The sequence below is a fragment of the Nomascus leucogenys genome, chromosome 2 (genome assembly GCF_006542625.1).
Source record: "Nomascus leucogenys isolate Asia chromosome 2, Asia_NLE_v1, whole genome shotgun sequence".
Classification (NCBI taxonomy): domain Eukaryota; kingdom Metazoa; phylum Chordata; class Mammalia; order Primates; family Hylobatidae; genus Nomascus; species Nomascus leucogenys.
The window spans coordinates 46949362-46964547 of NC_044382.1; the positions used below are offsets into that span (position 1 = coordinate 46949362).

The window sequence follows — 15186 nt, forward strand, 5'->3', positions numbered from 1 at the left end:
GATAATTTCTTATAAACAAAGTCTGTCTCATAGGTATATTTAAGAGAGTGACTACACTCTGCCAAATAAATATTACTTTGAGTATCTTTACCAATTTTTTTTTATCTTATCACAATCTGGCTTCTGCTGCCACCACTGTTAAAATTGTAACTAGAAATCACTAGTGACCTCTACTACTCAACTTGGAGCACATTAAATGAAGTTATTCATGTTAGAAGCAGCCCCATTTATAAAAATCAATACCTGCACTTTAAAAGCCCTGTGTCTGTGATATATTTATGGTCATTGGTACTCGCTGGAAACTGTAGATACTTCAAAGCAGAAGAGCATTTTGAGGAAATCAGTGGCATCTTGGGGACAGGCTTCTCCTTTACCATATTCTATTGAAATGTACTATATTAGGGGCCGTGATGTTTTTTAAGGGTCTGACTTCTAGATAAAAGAGTTTTAGATATTCTTGGAGCTCAATAATGGGCTTACCACTGGTATATAGCATTTACATTAACATTTCAGAGCTGAACTATACAGTAGATTCCAAACAATGAATCAGTATAAGATTTCTTGGCAGTAACTGACTTGGGATGGTTATGTGGACTCTGTTTTCTTATGCAGGGCAATCAGATATAGGGCACATGTTCTGAATGTCCTTGTGCTGGACTTCGTATTCCAGTGCTGTGGAAGGGAGGTTCTTTGTAAACCTTCCTCCTCACACGTAGAGAAAAGGAATCCTATTCAATTTCTAATTTAAAATGGAAAATTACTCACCAAAGGAAACATCACCAAAGTGCAGAGCCGGAACATTAAAATGGAAGGTAGGTCCAATGACACAGCCTCTGGAAGGACGAATACAAGGGGGGAGAGGGAGAGAATCCAGTGAATCAGAGTCACAATCAGGAAGTGGGGCAAGGATAAGTACAAAACCATACCTTGACATTATGTCAATTATAGTATCCAGGATTTAAAGAAATGATGACATGATGGTCTATCACAGTGGTTCTTAAAATTCTTTTTCATGATTCAAACCATGGGTTTTGACAAACAATGCTGTGGTTATTATCTTATTTCTACCAGTGAATAGGTGAGAGGCAGAGCAGACGGATCACCAAACAAGGGCACAAAATGTTGTTATTTTGAATGAGACACATATCATGTAAAGTTATTAATGTGTCAAGAAATAAAAATTATAGGCCTAATCATGTAATACACATCAAAGACTATCATTGATACTAGTAATCCCTGTCCATGCTTTCATATAAACTGTTCCAATTCCACTCCTACCACTGTGACATTCCTACCACTGTGACATTCACTCACTGTGATGTTGGCCAGCCACTTTATCTCTATCAGCTTCTGTTTCTCTTCCTCATGTATAAAAGAGAGGACTGGACTAGGTGACACTGAATGACTCTTTACTCTAAATGTTGGTCTATTTCTCTCTCAGTGTAAGGCTTCATGATCTTGGAGAGGTGCTGTAGCTTAAAATAAATAATAGAGAGATTCTATGACTTCTAGCTTAGAAGGTATTGTAGATAGAATAATGGCTCCCAGAGATATCCATGTCCTAATTCCCAGAACCTATGAATATATTAGGTTACATGACAAAGAGGAATTAAGATAGCAGATGGAATTAGGGTTGCTAATTAACTGAATTTAAGATGAGGAGATTATCCTGTCTTATCCTAGTAGGCCCATTGTAATCACAAGGGTGATTTTAAAAATAGAGGAAAGAGACAGAAGAGGAGGTCAGAGTGCTGCAATCTGAGAACTCGACCTGGCTTTGAACACAGAAGGAAACTTTGAACACAGAAGAAGGAATCCAGGAATGTGAGCAGCCTCAGAAAGTCAGAAAAGGTTAGGAAATGGGTTCCCCTCTAGAGCCTTCAGAAGGAAACACAGCCCTGCCAACAATGATTTTAGCCCAGCTAGACCTGCATTAAGTCTATAAAACTGTAAAATATTAAATATGTGTTGTTTGAAGCTACTAAATTTGTGATAATTTGTTACAACAGCAAAAGAAAACTAATCTATTCAGTTATCTTGTTTACCTTCAGAGCAATAATATTTTTCTCCATGATCCATGTCTTTATCTGTAGGCCAAAAGTAAGAACTGAAAAGTATTCCATCTGTGTGGCAAACCTTTTAAATGTTATAGACAGACGGATACCAGAAAACACACTAAGAAAGAATCTTCTAATTCACCAAGCTCCAGATGTTGTGTGTGTCATACCATGCAGAATATGTTGGTGCCTTAGTGATACTTCCAGTTGCTTCAGCTCTTACTATAATGTGATGAGAGGTTGTTGTAAGCCTGGGAGGAATGGCCACAGCAAAGACTCACTGCAACAAGTTTCAGGTCTAACTTTCTCATGAGCATTTATTATATCTCATGCTAATGACCTGAAGTGATTTTAAAGGGAGTGGTTGGGACTCAGCCAGGAATTAGGATCCAGTTGAGAATGAAGTCAACAAACAGGCCAACAGGCTATATGCTTCACTTGAAAAGAAGCTTTTAGGGACCAAAGTAACAAATAGATCAAAAGTGTCTGACATGCACAAGATGCTACAGAAAGTAGGAAAGAAGTTTAAAAAATTTACACAAAGCAGACATTTAATCAATGCAGAAGTTTAAACAACCAGAGATACATGACATTTGTTCAAAGACACATATAACTGAGGGAATTGTGGCTGAACCATCCCATCTGGACTTAGATATGGTCACACTAATTTTCACAGGGATTCAGAATGTTAGGACAATCTCTGCCAAAGTTGTGCCGTAAATCAATGCAGGGGTCTGTTAAAACTATAATTTGAAAGACAAGAGAGAATGATTCAGTTATTACAACATGTAAGTGAGACAAGTTGAATACAAAATGTATCTGTGCTATGGTTCAAACTTTATAAAATCACGTACATAAAAACAGGAGGGAAGAAAATTGCTTGTGGGTAATTTAAAAAATCACACTAATTTTACAGTGTTGTTTATCCAACCACTGAAAATATTGTGTTATATAACTGGAAGAGTAAATAGAAAGAGTGAAAGTATAATATTTGTTATGATCTTTCAAGGTATACTAGCTAAAATACTAGCTTATGCAGTATTGAGAAATGAGTACCTGGCAATAAAAAAGTAAGAAACAAAATTCCAGAACCTACGATATTAACTTTATAGACATTTCCTGGGCTACAGGGCCAGAGAAAATATTTCTGACAAAGTAAAATAACAAGTCAAGTCAGTGTTAATGTGTGGAGCTGAGAACAGCTGATGTATTATACATGCATTTTTACCCTTTATGAATAGATATTTATTCATGACACTAGATTTTTAGCAGGTTTTCAAAATTATTGTTAGTGGTTTGAAATGCTACAAACCTCTAACAATGCAACATTATTGGACAAATGAAACACTGAGCTTTAAAGGAAGTGAACTGAGGAAGAAATTTATGTAAGTCTATTTCTCTTAGCAATTAATCATGAGTTTGGTGATAAATCCCCATAAAGATTCTTTCCATAGTCAGGTTTTGTTGAAAGAAACTAGAAATGAACATCCAAAATCAAGAAGTGGCATGTGAATTTTGGTAAATGGAAATGTCCAGAAGATAGAACAAGAGGCTTACCCTCCACAGAGCAGGTGGAGTACTAACTAGTCCAAGTTCACTTGTGAGCAGATTCCTGGGAGATCCCTAAATCCTATTATTCCCAGTGGAAAACCCAAGTACACCTTAACCTATTTAGACATTGCAAGTGACATCCATGACTACTCTGGGATCTTTAGGAGAAGAGATCAGAGATTTAAAAAATTCACCCAGGAAATTACGGAAGTATTATTCACTATTACAGGCTCCTGGAATTTTTTTTTTAAATGACAGCTTCATTGAGATATAATTCACACATCATACAATTCACACATTTAAGGTGTACAAATCAATGTTTTTTGTATATTCACAAATGTATGCAACCATCACTACAGTCAATTTGAGAACGTTTTCATCACCTCAAAAAGAAACCTCATGCCCTTTAGCTGTCACCCACTATCCTGTACCCTCCAGCCCTAAGCAACCACTAATCTACCTCAGATCTATATAGATTTGCCTACTTTAACCATTTCATATAAATGGAATCATGTAATGTGTTGTCTTTTGTGACCGGCTTCTTTCGTAATGTTTTCAAGGTTCATAATGGATGAACCTTATTTTCAAGGTTTATAATGGTGTCATTATGGCTGAACCTTGAAAACATTATGACAAGTGAAAGAAGCTAGTCACAAAAGACCGTGGTAGCAAGGTTCATTCATGCTACCATGTTGTAGCATCTATCAGTGCTTCATTTTTTTTTTTCATTCCTTTTTATGGTCAAATAGCATTCCATTGTATAGATATACCACATTTCATTTATCTTTGGCTACTATGAATGATACTGTTATAAACATTCACGTACAAGTTTTTGTGTGGATATATGCTTTCATTCCTCTTGGGTATATACCTAGGAGTGGAATTGCTGGTCATATGGTAACTCAGTGTTTACCTGTTTGAGGTGCTGATAAACCATTTTCTAAAGTGGCTGCCATGTCTTACATTCCTAATTATCAGTGTATGGGAGTTCTCATTCCTCCACCTTTTCACCAATACTTACAGTAGTTCCTTATCTGTAGTTTTGATTTCCTGTTGTTTCAGTTACTTATGGTCAACATGGTCCAAAAATATTAAATAAAAAATTTCCAGAAATAAATCAGTCATACATTGTTAAGTGCCTGTCATTTTGAGTAGTGTGATGAAGTCTTGTGTCATCTACTCTCTGTCCAGCCGGGGTCAAGAGTCACCCTTTTGTCCAGTGTATCCATGCTGCATATGCTACCCCCTCTTTAGTCACTTAGTAGCTGTCTTGGTTATCAGATCAACTGCCACAGTATTGCAGTGCTTGTGTTTGAGTAACCCTAATTTTACTTTTGCGCTTTGGGGCCTAAAAATGCAGATAAAGGGAAACTACTCTATTTTCTATTTTAAGATTATAGTCATCCAAGTGGGTGTGAAGTAGTATCTCATTGTGGGGTTTTGATTTACTTCTCCCTGAGGATTAATGATGTTGACAGTCTTTTCATGTGTTATTGGCCTTTTGTAAATCTTCTTTGAGAAATGTCTGCTTAAACGCTTTGTCCATTTTTAAACTGAGTTATTTATTGAGTTATAATTGTCCAATAATTTATTGACCCTTATCAGCTATGAGTTGTAAATACTTTCTCCCATTGTGAAGGTTGTATTTTCACTTTCTTGATAGTATCCCCTTTGAAGCACAAACTTTTTTACATTCTGATGAAGTCTAATTTATTTATTTTTTCTTTGGTTGCTTGTGCTTAGATGCTGATTATCTGAAAACTATTGCTTATTTGGTTTTTGGATATGGATATTTATCCCCATGTTTTTTTATTTTGTTTTTGAGACAGAGTCTCACTCTGTCACCCAGGCTGGAGTGCAGTGGCACAATCTCCGCTCACTGCAATTTCTGCCTCCTGGGTTCAAGTGATTCTCCTGCCTCAGCCTCCCAAGTAGCTGGGATTACAGGTATGCACCACCATGCCCAGCTAATTTTTTTGTATTTTTAGTAGAGACAGGGTTTCACCATGTTGGCCAGGCTGGTCTTGAACTCCTGGCCTCAGGTAATCTGCCTGCCTCAGCCTCCCAAAGTGCTGAGATTACAGGCATGAGCCACCACGCCAGGCCTATCCTTATGTTGTCTTCTAACAGTTTTATAGTTTCAGCCCTTACATTTCAGTCTTTGATCCATGTAGAGGCAGTTCCCTTCCACTCCTAGTTTGTTACTTTTTTTTTTAATCATAAAAGGGTGCTAAATTTTGGCAAATGCTTTTTCTCTGTTTACTGAAATAATCGTGTGCTTTTTATCCTTTATTCTATTAATATGTTGTATTACATTGATTGATTTTCACATGTTAAGCCAACCTTTCATTCCTAGGATAAATCCCACTTGGTCATGGGGTATAATCCTTTCCACATGTTGCTGGATTTGGTTTGCTAGTATTTTGTCAAAGATTTTTGGGTCTAAATCTATAAAGGTTATGGGTTTTTAGCTTTCTTTTCTTATAATGTTTTTGTTTGGTTTTGGTATCAGGGTAATACTGGCCTCATAAAATGAGTTGAAAAGTGTTCCCACCTTCTCATTTTTTGGAAGAGTTTGTAAAAGATTTGTGACAATTCTTCATTAAACATTCAGTAGAATTTACCAGTGAAGCCACTTGATCTTGTTTTTTGTTTGTTTGTTTTTTGGTTGGAATGTATTACAGGTCTGTTCAGATATTCTATTTCTTCTTGAGTCAGTTTTGGTAGTTCGTGTCTTTCTAGGAATTTGTTCATGTCATCTACATTATCTAATCTTTGGCATACAATTGTTCATAGCAGTATCCACTAATCCTTTTAATTTCTGTAAGGTTGGTAGTAATGTCCTTTCTTTTATTCCTGTTGGGTAGAGTGTGCTGTAGATGTCTGTTAGGTCTAGGTGGTTTATAGTGTTCAACTCTTCTATTTCCTTTATGATCTTCTGCTTAGTTTTTTTATTATTGAAAGTGGGGTATTGACATCCCCTACTATTTTGCTGAATTGTCTATTTCTCCCTTCAATTCTCTCTGTCTGCGCTTCACATATTTTGGTGCTCTGTTATTAGATGTGTGTTTATAATTGCCATATCTTTTTGATGAATTCACTAACTTATCATTGTAAAATGCCCTTTTTTGTCTTGAGTAACAATTTTTGTTTTAAAGTCTATTTTGTCTGGTATAACATAGCCTCTCCAGCTTTCTTTTGGTACTGTTTGCATGGTATATATATTTCTATCCTTTTGGTTTCAACCTATTCATATCTTCAAATCTAAAGTGTGGCATCTTGTAAAAAGCATATAGATAGATCATTTTTGGGGGGTTTGTTTTGTTCTAATCCATTCTGCCATTCTCTAACTTTTAATTGAAGTATTTAATACATTGACATTTAATGTAATTGTTGATAGGGCAGGACTCATGCTACTTATTTTCTATATGTCTCATGTCTTTTCTGTTCCTCTATTCCTCCATTATTGCCTTTCTTTGTGTTAAATGGATATTTTATATCCTTTTAAATTCCCTTGTTATTTCTTTTACTGTATTTGTAAGCTTGTTTAGGGAATAGTTTAGAGAATGGGCAATCCTGAATTTGGATAAATAATTCAGAGTCAAAAGTGAGGGCAGTAGTATTCATGCATCAGGAATGTCTAACAAACCCAAATACATGAGTTCTTGCACCTAATATACAACCTTGCTTGAAGGAGGTACTCAATAAGAGTTTATTAAACAAATATCCAAAATACATATTTATTCCTAAAAAGGGTAGCTGTGTATGTTGATGGTAAGACACATTATTAATTATTAGGCCTGAACTTAAAATGGGGAATGGCCAGGTGAAATTGGGTTGGGCTTTCTTATTAAACTTGAGGGGCAGTTAGCCTTCCTTGGCTAGCACTTTCCCTTTCTTTCATCTACCCGAAAAGTAAAACTGCTCCTTTAATATCCTATACTTTCCTTCCTACAGATAGGGCCATTATTCCTTCTATCTTAAACTTTTTTAGATCAGAGCTTAAAGGTTTTATCTTTGCTGCTTATGTATGAAGGCTTGCTTATGATACTGGATGTTGTCAAGGGTACTTATGATTCAGACCAATACTTACTGATGCCCAATAGTCAGAAAGCTTCCAAGAGTTGATCTGCTGGATCTTATCAAAGGCCCTCATGGGACCAGAGGATCCGTGAATTGGAGACAAGGTTATATTCACAAGTTTGTTCTTCCTACTTCTTCAGATAACCACCCTTCACTGCTTGTCATGAGAGATGAGATGTTATGAAGGTAGGAAGTGGGCTGAAGTTCATATAATATGAAAGTGTATTCCCACCCTTCTCATATTGTATACATACCCAAAGGATGTCAACCATGGGCTGGGATAAGTATGGCGCATATTCGTGAAGAGTCAATGTTATTCAAATATTTGGAAAACAACCCTCATTTTTCTCTTATAACAAACACACATGTAATATGGAAGATAATGTAAATGTCTTGTGAATGTTTCAGATAAGTCTTGAGACTTAAAAATAAAAAAGATTATGATTGTGACAGGCTGCTTTGGCCATGCCACAGAACACTTGAGGCACACACATTCACTCTCCTTAGTTGCTGGGGGTTGTATGACTTTGCTAGGGCTGCCATAACAAAGTACCCTAGACTGGGTGGCTTAAACAACAGAAGTTTATTTCTGTTGCTCTCAGAAGGATTGGTGATTGCAGGGTTTTTTTTTTCTGAGGGTCTCTCGCTTCAGCTTCTCCTTATTTTTTCACATGGCCCTTTTCTATGGTATGTCTGTGTCCTAATGTCCTCTCCTTATAAGGACACCAATCATATTGGATTAAAGCCCACCCATCTGACCTCGTTTTGCCTTAATTACCTCTTTAAAGGCCCTATGTCCAAGAAGAGTTACATTCCGAGGTACTGGGTATTAGGACTTCAACATATAAATTCTGCGGGAAACAATTCAGTGCATAACAGGGACACTGAGGTGGAAGAGTTTGAGAATAAATAGCAATCATCTTTCAGCTAATCTTGAGATTCTGAATGTATAGTATATATCATGAGATCAGTACATTTTCCTTGGATCCTTCAGGTCATATGTCTCTATCTCTTTTCTATGTTATCCCCAGGGCTTGCCCCAAGGGAGACCTCAGCTTGTAGATGGAGGGAGGTCTTGCTAGCAGTTACCAGAATAAGAGAAACTGCCATGGTAATTAACAACCTGCTGCTGTGGGAATCCAAATAGAGTCAGAGCAATGTGTTTACAATGCTTGGAGACATGATAGTGAGATCATGTAAATAATTTCCTTAAAATAAGAACAAAAGACAAAAGTTTAGAGAAACTGTGATAATGGCCAAAGCTTAGCCCAGATGATTTCATTCAGGTGTTACTGTAATAACTTATTTTCTCTAAACATCCTAAGACATAGAGAGTAACTAGAAGCTAGTTTAATGTCTAAATCCTTATTTTATAAAATTATAACTTGTAGAAAAACTAGATCTCCAAACAGCATCTGTATCTATATTATAATAACTTATACATGTTCACTAGGGAAACACTAATGGAAATTTAACACACTCTACTATGCTGATGTGTTCATATCAACAAAGATAGTTATGAACATCTAAGACAGGATCTACTTATAAAGCTAAAAAGGCAATAGGTTAAAACTTCAGTTAGTTTCTACATTCATTATAAATGTACCTTACCTAATGGTCAGTTTCACAGGCTCAGGTGACCCATTGACATTGACCAGGAACTCTTCTTCAAAGTTTCCCAGGATGGTAGAGCTGAAGGAGATCTGGATAGCTTGGACTCCACTTGGTTCAATGATGCCTTCCTTGGGACTGAAAACAAAGCAGGCCCCCAAAGCTGAAGTTGGAGGGGTCATGTTGAAGAGAGCATCGATGCTGCCTTTGTTGTATAGTATCGCCTATATCAATAAAAGGCAAGAACGTGAAGGTCAATGGGCCTCTGACCTATTTTCATATAAGCATGTGTCTGTACTATTTAACAGCAACAAAGGGAAAGGCAGGAATTAGAACCAAAGAACCAAAGAAGAACACTCAGGGACAAATGAACAGTCTGATGCCTTGAGTGTTTGAAGATAGAACTCCCAAGCCAGAAAGTAATTTTATATTTTAGTCTCCTCTTTAAAATGAAATTAGTCACATATATTACGCTGGTGCTATAAAGACTGATCATAATCACATATACTGATGAAGAGCCTTAAAATACTCCCTTTTTTGCTACTCTCTATAAAGTAACCAAGGGAAAGTAAGTATTTCTCTTATATGCATGAGAAGGCTGAGGTTAAGCAGCATACTTAAAAATAAAAAGCAAGTTAGAATAGCAGAGTGAGAATTACCTAAACCTATGTTTATAATGTAGCTTGAAGAATGTAAATGAGACATCATTGTGGATCCCAAATGACAAGGGTTCTCTGTTGTGCTATCACATTTCATGCTATTGAGATATTTTCATCTCAAATTCTCCTGGATGGATGATTGTTTTGAGATTCTTATGCACGCAACTGTTTTACTATAGAAAAGTTGTATTCCTATATTCTAGTGTTCTGGAAGCATGTTATTGCCCATATGTGGTTGCACACTGGGTTTAGTGTGTGCATGTAAAGAGCTCATGCCTGAGCTCCTTCATGCACACTCATGACATTCGGCATCCTACATGGCAGGCCTCAGTCTACTGTCCCTACAATTCTTGTGCATGAACCTTCACTACAGCCATGTTGTTCTATCCTGGCTTCCAAAGACACCACCTCTGATCCTTGCCAATGCTGTCCTTACACCTAGAGGGTAAACAGCATGTTTTCCTGATTTATATAGGAACCACCGTCAACCTACACGTAAGGCTTTGGAGGACAAAGAGCATGAGAGATCTCAAAGAAACTTTCAGAAGGTTAGCAGGCAAATGTGAGGTGTGTCAGGAACCCAGAAGCTGAGGGAGGAGGATTCCCGGAAGAAGTCAGATGCAGACAGAGGCCAGGAGAGTAAGTGCGGAGCAAAGGTTATAGATTCATTACTTTTAGTTAGAGATTATTGTCATCCCTGACCTTGAGGAAGAGAGTAATTCTAGTGGGGCATGATTGCAGAATCTAGAGGACAAATGTTTAGGGAATTGAGTGGGTGTACAGGAAACAGTGGCTGACTATTTTAGATTCCTGTTTTGAGAAGATGAGTGGTGAAAGGTGAGAATGGGAGTGGCAAGGCTGTTGGGAGGTACTGTAGAGGAGACAGCATATTTGTAATAAATGAGTTAATGCATATTCAGTGCTCAGCCTAGAGGAAACACTCACCAAAGTGCTGCCTGTTGTTGTAAGAGGAGAGAGCTTGATATCTAAGGGAATGGGGTCTGAGTGGATGCAGAGAAGGATGAGTTCAGGGGCTCAGGTTGCAGGGAAGAGGGCCATCCAGAACATATGATGGAGAGAAAGAGTCGGCTACAGAGGCAGAGCAGAGGAAGACAGCCTCTTCTGCCAAGAGAAGATGGACAATGCACCAAAATAGAAGCATAAATAATTGCTACTTGCTATTTTATTCATCTTTTTATGTTTCTTTCGCATCTCCCTCATTCTAAGCTCCCTGGTAGTAGGAATCAGGCTTCACCCTTCATTCCATTTAAAGAGACCATGTAGAAAAGTGATTATGGCCAGCGACTCTGCAGCCAAACTGCCTAGGTTCAAATCTCAGCTTTGCCATTGACTTACTAGCTCTGTAACCTTGGACAATCTACTTAGTTTCTCTGTGTTCCAGTTTCCCCATCTGTAAAATGTAAGTACTACTAACTTCTCATATTGCTGTAAAATTAAATTTATTAATTTATGTAATTTTTAGAATAGTGCTTGGCAAATAGTGCTTAAAAAGGACAGAGACTGTTGTTATGTTTTCGTTTGTTTGTTTTTTAAGAGACAGGGTCTGGCTCTGTTGTCCAGGCTGGAGTGCAGTGACGCCATCATAGCTCACTGTACCCGTGAATTCCTAGGCTCAAGTGATCATCCTGCCTCTGCCTTCTGAGTAGCTGGGACTATAGCTATGTGCCACCACATCCAACTAATTTTTGTGGGGTTTTTTTTGTAGAGATGGGGTCTTACTATATTGCCCAGGCTGGTCTTGAACTCCTGGGAGCAAGTGATGCTTCCATCTCAGCCTCCCAAAGCACTGGGATTACAGCCATGAGCCACCACACATAGTCAGTGACTGCTATTTATATCCCCAGTGCCAAACAGAATGGGTTTAAATTTTACCTGTGCTTAAGAAGAGACTAATATGTACTAGTGGTAACATGAAGGCAAATTGAAGGCATTAGTGGTAACTTGGAGGACCCTGTTCTTCTCTTTCAGAAGATGCATGGATTGCCTTTTAGTTTTTTTGGTTAGCAGAAATGTTTTGCCCATATTTTCTGTATGGTGAGAATTCCTCCATTTTTAAGAATATGACATCATTCTTCTCCTCCTGAGAAATAAGCACCTACTTACGAATACAGAAACCAGCAATAGTTTTGGGACACAATTCAGAGGCCTTTTGATTACTGATAATACTCTTTTCCTTGAGGTCTAGCTCCTTGGAGAGAAGAAAATTTATAATCAAACTTTGCCTCTCATTTGTTTTCCTTCTTAATTACACTGGAGAATAGGGTATACTCTTGGGGTTATGGTTTATACTTTATGTATCTGCTATGTTCAGCAATGACTAAGGGCAATAGCTAGTTATTCAAATTTGTCTCAAGTAGGTAATGCAATAAATTGAAAGAGAGATGCAGTGAAGCATCAGCATTAAATACGCAGAGAGTGCAAAATATTCCCATAAGAAGCACCTTACCGTGTCCTTCTCTGCCACTGCACAGCTCTCCAAACTGTCCAATCTGATGCATCACCCCATTTAACACTTATTTAACTGGCTGTGGTTTGCTTTACTATTAAAATTAGGAAGGGTGGGAAGTGGTGGCCTCAAGTACACTTTTGCTAAATTTACATTCAGGGAAACCCTATCCATTCTGCATCAGAACTAAAGCTTCTTTTCTGATGTGGCACTCATAAGTTCAGTCTGTAAGATATAGGAAATTCACACTGGATGACTTACAGACAGAATATCAGTTTAATGAGAACTACTGGACTTTTTTTCCTTCTCCCCAAGTGACCTCTCAAATGCAATCCAGGACAGTGTGGGATATAGCTGTGTCACTTGTCATTTCATGACAGCCATGCGACTGACTTCTTCATTTACACTGTTTTCCTATGCATAGTCCATCTCATTGTGACATTACCATCTCTGTTTACCTTCTGCATCATCCCATTAGGCCACAGTTACCTTGTGAATGTGGGGGATGCAGGGCACTGTCCCCACACCAGGTTAGGCTGGGCTAAGAGCCAAGTGGTTTGGAGGCTGGGTTTACCCGAGGTGAGAGGTTGGGATGCTGAGAACCTGAAGGGTTGAGAGGCCAGCAAAGGCCTTCTTTTCCCAGAACAGGAGAGAGAGCCCTAGTCTCCCAGGACTCACTAACATTACATGCTGCAGGACCCTGCCAAGTTACTTAACTCCCCTGGCATTCAGGTTTGGCATTCCTTGAATGCATTTCCTCTTTTTCTGTGCATACAGCTAATGGAATATGAATGTAGGTGAAATGTGCTACTGTCTATAAAAATATCATATATGTTCCCCCATGCCCTTTCCCCTTCCACAATCTTGTAGACCACGTGGTAGGGGTGGCCAAGCTTGAGACGTTCCAGCTTCTCTGCTGGAAGAGAGCACCTGCTCACTAGAAACCTTTGTTTTGGACTTTATGTAAGGTATAAAAGAAACTTCTAGCATATTTGAGACCTTATGTATTTTTGTATTTGTTTGTTATAATATCCAGCACTACCTTAACTTCTCTAAGCCTCAGTTTACCCAGCTATAAAATGGAAATAGTTAATTGTACCTCACAAATAGTTCTCACAAATAGGTTTTTATTGTTTTGGGGTGGTTTTCGTTTTTTGTTTCTTTTTTTTTTTTTTGAGACAGAGTCTCACTCTGTTGCCCAGGCTGGAGTGCAGTGGCGCGATCTTGGCTCATTGCAACCTCCACCTCCTGAGTTCAAATGATTCTCCTGCTTCGGTCTTCCAAGTAGTTGGGATTACAGGTGCCCGCCAACATGCCCTGGTAATTTTTGTATTTTTAGTAGCGATTGAGTTTCACCATATAGGCCAGGCTGGTCTTGAACTCCTGACCTCAAGTGATCCACCACCTCGGCCTCCCAAAGTGCTAGGATACAAATCGGGTTTTTGTGAGGACTAAATGAACGAATGAAGGTCAAAGCACTAGCACTGTGCTCAACACACATTAAGGGAGATGTGTATATTAACTACTACACAATCCACATTTCTCGTATGCAAAATAGATATAATAAAGCCTAACTTTCACAATTTGGTAAGGATTAGAAATCACACACACACAAACACATAGACATGCACATACAATAAAGTATGAATCTGACACCTATTTGTCACTCATTAAATAATTGTTTTAAATACCTCTATAAAAATACAAACATATACAATGAAGGAACTTTCCCAAAACGAAGTTTCAAGGGTTATAGTCTGATATAATGTAAAAAATGTGCCCTAGATACAAATTTAGTGATGGGGAGACACTGAAGCAAACAATGATCCTGAAGAACTCATGCATACATCCTGTAAAATTTCATTTTCTAATTAATTGGAAAGATAAAGCAGGAAAGTCTCTTCCAGAAACTGATTGGTTTTTAAAACATGGATTGGAGACTAGTGCATTAAGAGAAAATTCTCAAGTGTGAAAACAGCTATGCTCATTAGGACATTCTAGAGAATGTAAAAGGTTATCTATCCTCTGATCTGCGGAATTTATGTTGTCAGAGAACAAGCACTAAACAGATGGGGAGATGTATTTATGAGTTTTCCCTTTGCAATCTACAAAACAATGAGGATAAAACCAGTTAAACTATGGCTTTCATGCTTTTTAGCTTTTACTAAAGTGAAGGAGGGCTAATGAATATAAAAAAGTTGTTTCTCTCACGATGGCCAGGCAAGAGGAGGAAGAATCCGAGCACTCCAGGGTCTCAACAAGGATGAGTAACGGCCAATGAATGTGATTGCACACTCTTTTCATCAAATAAAAACACATAAGATAAAACAAACTCCAAAAGCCAAGTACTGTTTGAAGTCTCAACAAACAACTCTAGTGCTTACCTCATAACAATGTGCAGATCCAGTGAAAACTTTCCCAATATCCAGCAATTCAAAGTTGAAGTGAATCTTAGGTCCCATGCCTTCCCCTTTGATTCGGAGGGGCAGACGGATTTCTCGGCCTAGAAAAACAATTCAGACTTTATCATCCAAATGGTGCGTCATTTACCCCAAATCACGTTCCCTCATGTACGTTACCAATATAAATAATCAAAATTATTAAATAGCTCCCTGCACTGCACCGAGGGAAATGCAATTTAACTAACGCTGAAGATTCATCCTATCAAGGAGCCAATCATAATCCTGACTGCTGAAATTGTGAAAGACCAAAATCCCAAAGATAGAATTCTGGAAAAACAAAAGACATTCTTTACAAT

The 15186-nt window shown here is 38.0% G+C and overlaps 1 protein-coding gene across 3 annotated transcripts in view; it reads right to left on the minus strand.

Moving 5' to 3' along the window:
* HYDIN (HYDIN axonemal central pair apparatus protein) overlaps positions 1-15186 on the minus strand; it is a 442024-nt gene that overhangs the window by 270114 nt on the left and 156724 nt on the right. For all 3 annotated transcript variants that reach the window (XM_030829570.1, XM_030829576.1, XM_030829580.1), the window contains 3 exons: positions 14813-14931; positions 9303-9526; positions 766-833 (listed from right to left, as the gene is read on the minus strand). In XM_030829570.1, coding sequence (XP_030685430.1) covers positions 766-833; positions 9303-9526; positions 14813-14931 — 411 coding nt within the window. The remainder of the gene's footprint in view (positions 1-765; positions 834-9302; positions 9527-14812; positions 14932-15186) is intronic.